Here is an 11,231-nt window from a genome sequence, read left to right on the forward strand (position 1 = left end):
TCAAATACTTGGTAACTGAATGAATAAAGAAATTAAGTACTCTAAGAGTTGCAAACAATGAGAAGAAACAAAACTATCTGGAGTAACTGGGAAAACTGAGGATAGAAAAATAAGTGGCATTATGCCACGCCATAGAGTTAGAAGGGCAAGTGATGCTCCTAAAATAAATGAGAATATGTGACAGAAGTGGCCACAGGCTTCAAATCTCTTCTCAATTCTGTAAAATAATCTCTTTCATAGTAGGTATATCCCTCTGAATAACTTTAATTCAATTTCATAATTTAAAAAATTAAACAATGGATAATATCTGAGTTTGTAACTCATCTTTGTCATTACTAGCTGTTTGATACTGAACAAGTTCTTTAATATTTTTGAGCCGGAGTTCTTCCATGGGTTCACAGAAATAGTTCTACCTGCTTTGCAGAATTCTTGTGACAGAAAGAATAAACATACATTAAGCACAGTGGCTGGCATATCAAATAACTCAATAAAAGTTAACTATTCTTATTACTGGCAACTCTTCAATTTTCCATAAGGCTTTCCAAAGTTTATCTAATACCTAAAATAATGAACTTCCAAAGGTAATATTTTATACAACAATTACAGGATTATATTTCTGTTTAAAACAAAATCATTCTTCTACATATAATTTCCTCAGTAAGAATTAACCCAATGACATCTGACATTAACAAAATGATAATGTGTCTAGCATTTGCTTCAAAATAATCTGAGGGTAAGATTATATAGTAATCTTAATATAGAGTAGATAAGGGCACATATAGAATAATATTGGCCATGAGTTGATCATCAAAGTCAGATGAATGTGTGTATTAATATGGCTAGAATTTTTCATATTAAAAGTTTTTTTTAAGACATATGAAAATGAAGAATAACTTTAAAGGTGAATTTCCAAATATTTAAAGTACATTATAGTGAAAAGGAGAATTCCAAAAAAATCATAACCCAGAAGCTTTCACGTGATGAATATTTTTATTTTCTAAAACTACAGAGAGCTAATTTAAAGAAACACTAATTGTAAATAATAATTTTATAAAATAGTTCATTACCAAGATGAAAACACACACACACACACACACAAAATAACACAAATAGCCGCAACCATATACATTAGAGAACTAAGAAGTCAAATCCCCAACTTCGATTAGTAGGTTGATTACAGCCATCCCAAAACCACTCTCATTTTTTCAAAGAGATTTAAAAAAAGATTTCTGATGACAACTCATACTTTAGAAAAAATTAAGGAAGTGGTTCACCGAAAAAAGAGCAGAACTAAGTAAAAAGAATAAAGGAAAAGTTTTAAACACCAATAATATGCATTAGTGACATACATGGAGGTAAAAACATACCAAAAAAATTTTTTTCTGACTTAAATATCATCTTTATTTTCCTTAACAAATCTCACTTCAATTCTGAAGTATCTTATTTTATCATAAAAGCTCAAAATTAAAAGTTTGGCAAATACTCTAAACATCATAAGATACTCATTACTGCAAGGATTTTTTTTAAAACAGTAAGTTGCTTACCTTAAGAGATCGATGAACTCTTTTTGATTTTAAATCCCAAATGTTAACAGTGTGATTTAGGCCTCCACTTACCAAATACATAGATGTGGAATTTAAACTGACACATGTTTGCTTTTGCTATTAAAGAAAGAAAAAAAGTTACCTTAATTTAACAGAGCCCAGAGCTGACATTCAAATCCCATCCAATACTTAGTGAGCACTATGTAAACATTTGTTGAATTAAATGCTATAAACACGCTAAGACTCAGATTCACCTCTCATCATCTTCCACATGCATCCAACAGCTTGAAAGGAGTTCAAAAAGGCTTCAAAAGGAACTCAACCAGAGCGGTGTTCTCCATGGAACAGAGCTGACAGAGGAAGCTTAGGGAACACCAGCAAGTCTTGGCCTCCCATCATGGCTTACTTGCCCTTATATTGCCCCTTATAAGGTAAAACCTACTCTTGCACTTTCACAGAGTATCTTGATTCTTGAATCTAGAATTACTTCCCTGGAAACCTAAATTCCCTGAACCCTGGCTGAATGATTTCTGGTCAACGAGATAGCAACTTCAAAGCCACTCTTTCTGGGGCCCTCCCTTGGCCACCTAATGTAACTTGCTAACTTTGTATCTTATTTTAGTTCTCTATGTAGCGACTTAATCACTATCTGGGTATTCTGTTTAGTAGTTCACTGTCTGTCTTCCACCAGAATGTCAGTTTCATTAGTGCAAAGGCCATATCCATGCTTGATAAATATTAATGGAATAAAAGGCTAAAAATACAGAGGTTTTCAAGTTTTTCTCACAATGAGGATCTGTGAGCATCTCTATCTGGAGGCATCATGAGTAACTATGCTACAGAGTAAAACACAATGTTGCATGTTTTTTCTCCTATCTAACCCTCGGATACACTCTGTAGTTACATAAATTGTTCTTACCTCTAGTTGAATACAATGGGGGGGGGGTAGTGAATGCCAAAGGGTACCTTTTATGACTTAGCTAAAAAGTTAAAATGTAAGCTACATAGGTTTGGGCAAGTCATCTCATCTACATTTCTTCATCTGAGAAGTGAAAAATCAGGACTAGATCTATTGTTCTTACCTCGAAAGTCCACGCAGCATCTGAAAAACACCCTGTGCTCAAAAGGGCGCTTTTCTTAAAAAATTTAATTCCAGTATAATTAACATACAGCACTATATGAGTTCCAGATGTACAGTATAGTGACCATTTCATGCTCATCACAATTACGTGTACTCTCAATCCCTTAGGAGAGCACTAGATTCTTATAAGAAACCTTTCCCTACCCCAAGGTTTCTTCCAGGTCTGAAATTTTGACCAGGAGTCAAAATTACTAACATATAAAAATACCAGGAACACATTACATCAATGTTTCAATATAGTTGCTACAATTCCCTTATAGACACCATTCTAGGAACTGACTTTGGTCTACACAGACTCGTATGATTTAGAATCTGGGGGCACCTGGGTGGCTCAGTTGGTTGAGGGTCTGCCTTTGGCTCAGGTCATGATCTCAGGGCCCTGGGACTGAGCCCCACACCAGGCTCCCTGCTCAGCAGGGTCTGGTTCGCCCTGTGCCCCTCCAATTCCACCCACTCCCCACCGCCTCCCCCTTTCTCTCTTACCCATGCTCTCTCTCTCAAATAAATAAATAAAATATTAAAAAAAAAAAAAAAGAATCTAGTTATCACCACAAATCAGGAGTTTGCTAAGAGCTATCAAAATAACCTTTAAGGAAAATAAGAATGGTGTCCATCAAAGATCAATATATTAGTACCCCAATTATAAAAAAAAAAAAACAAAAAACCCTCAAATTATTAAAGACTCAAAACAAAACCTATGTTTTCAACTGGCCTACCCTGATGTTAGAAGACCTTTTTTTAATGTTGATGTATTATTAATGTAACTAATGAACTTAAATTATTAATGAAAATTGTGTGATTATAGGAATCCCATACCCTAAAACACAAGCAATGGGTCAAGTTTTTAAAATCTAAAAATAAAAGCTGGCCAACCATCTAGGTTATAGAGTAGCCTAAGATATTCATTATTTTACTGTTAATATCAACTTACCTAAAGAGCTAAAATGCAAAATCAAAGAAAAAATATAAAATTAAAGTTCTACCCTAAAAACGGTGTTAAAGTAAGGTAGAATCTCACCTGCCCAAGCAGTAATGGTCTCATATATCAAATAACACATGAATAATAGGACTTGGGTCCTATATAGCAAAAGTGATCAACACACTAAAAAGTTACAAGAAATTACTAACAACGGCTAAAGAACCAATGTTTGCAAAATATTCCTTTAAGCAAATTAAATTAAAGCCGATTCAAATTATAAGTAATGACCTTACTTTCATCCACCTGTATACTTTCTTTTAATTATACATTTTATTTATTTGGGAGAGAGTACAAATGAGGGGAGGGGCAGATGGAGAGGGAGAAGCAGACACCCTGCTGGGCCTGGGGCTCAACAAGGTGCTATATCCCAGGACCCTGAGATCACGACCTGAGCTGAGGGCAGACACTTAATCAACTGAACCACCTAGTCGCCCCACATCCACCTGTATTCTGATGTGATTTCTTAACTGTAGGAAAGAGAACTAGCTACAGCAATTGGGGGAATAGTCACAAAATCCTTAGAATTGTGTCACATTTTTAAATATCATCTCCTATTTTCATAATTCAACAATAACAACAATTGCAAAGTTCCCAAATTGTTCTAAGGCACAATGTATAGAAGAAGAAGCACAATATATATTGTAGTAGAAGTAGAAATCGAGATTGTTTTGATATTGATATTCAATTCAACAAATGTTTGTTGACACCTTTGATAGTACCTCAAGATCCAAAAATGACTAAGATGTTCTGCCTGCTCTTGAAGAGCACAGTTTACCTCTTATCAACCAGGGATGCTCTCTGCCTCAATTTTACTTAACCGAGTTTGAACAGGCAGTGTGTCTCAAATTCCATATCTGCCCTCAGCAGACATTCTCTGCCCCAGACTCTAGCATTTGTGGGCTGGATGTGATGCTTGTGTCAATCCCACCTTCTTTTAGGAAAGGATGGATAGAAATCAAAAGTCCTTTTTAAATTAGAGGAGCTCATACTCCATTGCCCTTCTGTGTTCTTTCTAATTGAGCTATCTTACCCATTCCAGTGTGTAAAATTATGACAATTCATAATGGTTTAGGGCCTGCTATGAAAACTTTGAACCTTAAATTAAGAACAAGTTATCAACTACTTGTACCTTTTTAGTTAGACCTTACTTAAAAAAAAAAAAAAAAAGCTTGCAAGGAGTGTGACTAAAAATGAGGACACAATCATTATCTTGAATCAAAGGGATTAACATATAAAACAAAAAGATGAGAAAACAACCTGCAGTGAGAACTTCACTTAAATGCTCAGGGACCAAGGCTCAGGTTGACAAAGTCACCCTGTTCCAGGATAGCTTGGGGAGACTCAGGCAGGGCCCTCAGTAACCAAAAGGACGGAAGCTAAAGCAGAAGCTACCATCACACAGGGGTCTTTAGCTGATGGTCCTGAGCTCAACATCAGTAAGGATAGGACTATATCATTAGGACCCTAATGGTCAAATCAACCTGGTGACCGAGGTTAGGACTTGGGTTTTAAAAAGGCAGCAACACCAGGAAATCTTCCAGAGGAGATGGAGAAAGCAAGTGACCAGCTGACAGAATCTAAGTCCTTGATTGCTCCCCTAGGATCCACTATTATTTTACCTGAAGATGTTTCAGTGCCTATCTCCTCTTTAAGTGTACCGTATTATTTTGAATTTCGGTTAAGACTAATACTTTTAAACACCTTTATATATTTAGTTGCACACACCACTAGAAGCAGTTACCACCCAAGTAGCACTAAGATTTTTTAAAAAGTTTTTTTTTTTTTAATCACTTACCCCTTCACCAAGCTCGAAAAGTAGAAAAGGTTTATTTTTGTAATGTGAAACAACAATTTTGTCGCCACTGGAAGACGCTGTCACGAGAAAGTTATCTAAATGAAGAGTTATGGAGCATCAAACAATTCATGAGCATCTCTAGCACTACACTACTATTGCAAGAATTGTGACAATAAAAGTGCACTAACCTAAGAAGACAAGCAAATGAATATAGCTTATACATCAGCTTTCAAAAATGGCTCAGGTTACTAATTACTAAGACTAATTCTCTTGACTACTACCGCAGGGAAGAACTATCCTCTCTGGCTCTATTACTTGAAAGCTATTTTACCCAAGTGAAATACTATTCCATTTTCAAAGAATAGGCCAGAAGGTCTAATTTTATCCTTCAAGAATGAGATCATGATAAAAGCAACATCAGCAAATATCAATCAGCCTTTTCATCTCTAAACACAGCTCAAGATAGTTATTTATTAACACAGTGCTTGGTACCAATTTAAGCTAGGAAGCAAATATTCGTACTAGTCTCCTGTTCATCCATTAAAAATATAAAGCCTGATATAGTCTTAGAACTAGAATTTTTACATTAGAATCTTTCAATCTTAAATTAAGAATAAATATTACAGTAAATATAGCAAATATAAATAAATGTGGTTAAATAGCAACTATTTATGCTGTGGAAGAGTTTTATTTTAAATTAAGCTAAATTTATTAAAAACTTAATTTAAAATTACTTATTTTAAAATTTAACTTAATTTAAAATTACATTACCTTGTTTTACAGAACTTATAAGCAGAACAATCAGTAAACACAAAGCACTGAAAATTATTTTTAAATTAAAAAGATTAAATACAATATAATCAAGAATAATAGCCTAATTTTAAGAGTCATAATGAATTAAAATATCAGAAGTTTAAATCTTTGCTTTTTAACAAGCGAAATCTTAACTAGCTTGCTTTGGGTGGTTTCTATAACATTCGTATATTTCATGAATAGACCACTGATTGTGATTTTATTATAATGCACGATTCAAACAAAATCATTCCCACCTAGATATTATACCACGGAGAAGAACAAATCATTTCCCTTTCCTTGGCTTCATCCTCTGCTTACTACTACTTTTTCTCCTCAGAATACAGAAAAGGACTGAACAAAGATAGTATGAGAGGGTAATCTAGTTACTCCTTTTATTTCTCTTATAGTTTCAAGAATCATGAGAAAGTGAGGAACATAACCTAACAGGGCCAAAAACTCATTTCTTGGTACCTCACTCTTAATCCCATTCTTGGAATCCATGCTACGTGGACCCCAAGTAGCTCAGTCTGGGAAGTCCTTGTTCTTTGGTAACTAATGTCTGTGGAAGAGATCAAAGCCTCATTAGAAGTAAGACTATCTGCAAAAGTTTCCACTGTGTATTTACTTGTACAATAAAACTATACAGAAGACCAGTTTCCAAAAGTCATCCCACACAACCTCATAGTCACATCAGTTTTGTCGACAGACCATTAAGTGGTTTATCAGCAAATGCTAACTCCCAATAAAACGTCTTGGAATAAAAATAAACCCAAACTAATAAATCCCATCCAGAATTGCTACTTTTCTCTTATACAGTAAGTAATAGGGAAATTAAGCTTTACACATAATAAAAAGCTAACAAGAAAAAGAAGCAACCTCCCATATTTGTCACTCTCTTTAAAACATTTTTCCCCCACTACCCATCTGGAGAGCCCTTCAAAAATATACTCCCTTCACCAGGAGTTTGATTAATAGAGCACCAAAGTAATTTATTTTGCTACTTTAACACAAAATCAAGGAATGATAAAGAGGTAAATTTAATTCAGTAAGAAAATTCATCATTTCTGTTACATATTTGCAAGACTAATTAGGTTGGGCATGAAAACTTCTGTTTTTGTTCATAAATCAGTCATATTTTAAAGCTTTGGTATTTTTACTTTCATCAGGAAACAGAATATTTCATGATTTGATATTGATAAGATCAGACATGTGTTAAAACTTAATTTTTTTTAAGTAATAGCCTATATGTGTAAGTTATACAAAAGAATGGTAATTTCTAGCATAACAAGTTTATAGAACATTTCCAGAGGATTTTGTTTATAGCAGTGGTTCTACTGAGAGCTACTGGTTTCTGGTGGGTAAAGGCCAAGAACATTTCCAAACATCCTACAGTGTACACAAGAGCCCCCATAACAAAGAATTATCTAGTCCAAAATGTCAATAGTGCAAGGTTGAGAAATTCTGATTTCTAAGATTCATCCCCTCACTTATTTTATCCACACTTAGGAACTTACTAAGACAGGGAGTATGTAAATCAGAAATACAAAAATCTTGGAAAATTCAATCTAGACAATTCCTCTGAGAGATCAGGCTATTTTCATCATAGACAGAAAGAAAGAGAAATACAGAGAGTACATCAGTAAGATAAGGATGTTGGACAATTTTAATTTTTATCTCCTCCTCAACTTTGCTTTCTGCCTTTGAGTTCTGTCTTTAATTTGCAGACCAGAACCATAAATAGCCAAATGTTGATGCAAAAACTCATTCCAAAACCATCCAGAAGTTTTCCCACCATTACCTACCTTATTCCATTTGGGTTCAACAACAAAGTATTGCTAACAAAACTAATTCTATGGTCTGGATCTAGCAGTTTCTATATATATACACATATATATACATGTGTGTGTATACCTATATACATATATATGTATGCATTCCTATGATGTATTTATTAAATCCCTATTTCACTTTATCTATCTCGCTTTCACAGCTATGCAAAATATAATTCTTATTATTAGTCACATGCAAAAGTTTCATTGATACTGTTATTTTACCTAACAAAAAGTGGTTATTAAAAAAAAAAAAAAAGGATACTATTGGTGCTCCAACACATTGAGCTGATTCCATGTGGTGATGTGTGTGGGCTGAATTTATCCACCAATGTCATAGAAGCAGCATCCCATATTTTAATATCATCTCCGGATGAAGCAAATCTGAGGTTTTCCTGCATGACTGCACCTACAAATAGTTCAAAACAATATATTTAAAAAACACTTAAGGATAGGCCAAAATGAAGGATCTTATCTAAATCAAGTGGCTCTACCTGTCCACTTTTGTTCCAGAGGTGTGTTCACCACAAAGTAGCTGGAGGGATCCTTCTAAAATCACATTCTCTTAGCTGACCCTTCCGATGGCTCCTCACAGCAATTATAATGAAATCCAACCTCCTTGGCATGCCTTACATAATCTGGCCCCATTGTAACCGTCCTACCTCTCTTCCCCATGGCCACCAGACTCACAGGCCTTCTTTCTTGCCTCGATCTTTCCACTTGCCACCCCCTCTGCCGGGAATGCTCTTTCCCCAGATTTCCCAAGGTCATCTCCTTCACCTCACTCTAGTTTCAGCTAGTCTCCTCAGAAAAGCTTTCCCTGACCACCAATGGCTAAAGCAGCCCCATACCAGTTGCCTATTATGCAGTTTCACTCCACCCCCTAACAGCACTTTCTGCTATTTGGAACTCTTACTTGTTCTCATAATAATGTCTGCCTCTCCTGACTAAAACAAAACAAAGATCCTGAAAATGGGTTTTGACTTGTTTACTATCAGTCTTGATATGTCCCTGACACACAGTAGGTGCTCAGCAAATAACTGTTACCTAGAAAACTTCTGAAACCTCTTAAAAATGTACAAAAAACTGCAGCATCCCTGAGGGTTAGAATCCAGTGACTCCAGTTTTTTCCAAATAACTCCAAAATTAGCAAATACAGCCAAAGGAGATGTCACTAAGTCCCTATACCAACACTTGCTCTACAACACCTCACTGGTACTGTTTATTCACAGTATATAATTCAAATACATAATTCTGACAAATGATTTAACAAACCAAGGCAGTCTACAAAACAGAAGGTACGGGGAGCTGCTTTAGGCAGATACTCTAAGAGCATCAAGTACTAATGGCATGACCAGTCAGAAAAAAATGTTCAAAAATACATGGAGGAAAGGAAAGGAGCCTAGAAATATACCCTCCATACCTTCCTGATGTGGACAGTGTTGAGGACAGCACAGTACTAGTGATGTCACAGAGTCCCAAGTCACCAACAAAGCATCACATGTATGTCCAGTGTATCTTATTTCAGAGGTCAAGTTAAAGGTATAATAAATTACAAGGCCCTTTGATTCTCAAGAGACAAAAAAAAATTTTTTTTAACGTGCTTATAAAAAGATTAAAACTTTTGTTAACTAGAAAAGTCATTTATGTGGTTCATTATGCTTCATTCTTTGGATACAGTATTACCAAAAGCCGTTAGTCATCTGTTGAAATGTGGACATGCAGTGTTTGGATTTGGTGCCTTGACATGCGGTAACATGTGTTGGTTCCCTACTCAGGGTACAATTAAGCGCTGGAAAGAGGGAATCTCTTAAAACCAGTAAACAACTGAAAGATGCCTTTACTATAATCTCACACCATTCCTGTTGAGCTGTGTGGGGCAGTGTGGAAAGATCACTTAAGTCAGGGCTCAGAAAACAGGAGCTCAAAGGATCTGCCCCACAGATAGGTGGCAGTGACTTTGGCAGTCACTTAATGTCTGTTTCCTTCTCTTCAAGTGGAGCGGGGAAGGGGACCATCTGCCCACCTACCTCACTCTTCTGAGAACTGAGCACCTTTAAGGGAGAGGCATTACTCAGTCTCTCAAAGAAGGTCCCACCTGTGAGTTTGTCAGGACACAAGGCGGCAAAACACAGCCAACCCCGAATTTAGGGACAGCGTCTACAGGGGAAAAAAAAATCACTACAATACTTAGTTTCAACGAAAGTTCTTCAAGTTTAATTTACTTGCAGGAGCACCGCTCAACTGGGTTACCTTAAAAAATGCATTCGAGCCGTAGGGGAGGGGTTTACAAAAGGGGAGGCGGCCGGTGGAGAAGCGGCAAACTTTCCGGGGGACAGCACAACCCCGGCAGAGCCGCCACCAACCCACCCACCCCAGCTGCCCGTGCCACTCTCAGGCTGAGCCGGTGACTGTCGCAGACGGAGGAGCGCGACGCCGCCCGCGGCTCCCGGGCACTTCCGCGCCAAACCCGCTGCCGCGCCCCTGCCCGACAACTGTCCGGGGCACCGGACCGGCCACGGCGCGGGGCTCGGGGACCTCCGACGCGCCCCCGGGGTGGCCGGAAGGAGGGCGGGGTTCGGGAGTGTGCAAGGACGCGGCGAGCGGCGGCCAGCTAACCCCCCGGCCCTCCGGAACCTCACCTCTCAGCCGCGGTACACCGGGGGCCACCGCGCGGCCCGCTCCGGCGCTGGGCTTCCGGCTCCCGCCCTGACTGTTAAACTTCGGCGGCCGGAAGTCCCGCCCGCAAGTAGCGTCACGGGGAGAGGCGCTGCACGGAGGGGGGGTCAGGTTGGCTGGGCAGGGGCGGGGCAGGGCCTCCGCGGCGGTCGAGATCCCACCGCCAGGGCGGGAACTGGAGGGCTGGGAGGCTCCTTCCAGGTCCCAGCGACGGTCTCGGGGCACAGGCAGATATCCCTTTGTTGTTCATTTGTTCGCTGACTGCCCGGATTGTGCCAGGTTCTAGGCTAGACTCGGTGCGCCGTGATGGGCTTAGCCTGGGAGTGCAGGGATACGGTGAACGTTGTCGTCCCTGGCCTCGTGGAGCTTACAGTTCAGTATAGGAGGCAGACGTTAATAAATAATTACGTATTTAAAAGTGAAGCTGACAGTTGCTTCAAAGAAAAGCTAACAGGTGAATGAAAAATAT

At 38.1% G+C, this 11,231-nt stretch overlaps 1 protein-coding gene across 4 annotated transcripts in view; it reads right to left on the reverse strand.

Moving 5' to 3' along the window:
- Nucleotides 1-10,788, reverse strand: part of NEDD1 (NEDD1 gamma-tubulin ring complex targeting factor) — a 48,281-nt gene extending 37,493 nt beyond the window's left edge. For 2 of the 4 annotated variants that reach the window (XM_080812310.1, XM_080812307.1), the window contains exons 1-4: nt 10,726-10,788; nt 8,349-8,492; nt 5,460-5,554; nt 1,545-1,661 (exon numbers count right to left, since the gene is read on the reverse strand). In XM_080812310.1, coding sequence (XP_080668436.1) covers nt 1,545-1,661; nt 5,460-5,554; nt 8,349-8,484 — 348 coding nt within the window. In that variant the 5' untranslated portion in view covers nt 8,485-8,492; nt 10,726-10,788. Of the gene's footprint in view, nt 1-1,544; nt 1,662-5,459; nt 5,555-8,348; nt 8,493-9,506; nt 9,631-10,113; nt 10,246-10,725 lie in introns of those variants that run through there. The other 2 variants (XM_080812308.1, XM_080812309.1) reach the window with 2 other exon arrangements.
- Between the last annotated feature and the right edge of the window lie 443 nt (nt 10,789-11,231).

The sequence above is a fragment of the Martes martes genome, assembly GCF_963455335.1.
Source record: "Martes martes genome assembly, chromosome: 8".
In the NCBI taxonomy this organism is placed as follows: domain Eukaryota; kingdom Metazoa; phylum Chordata; class Mammalia; order Carnivora; family Mustelidae; genus Martes; species Martes martes.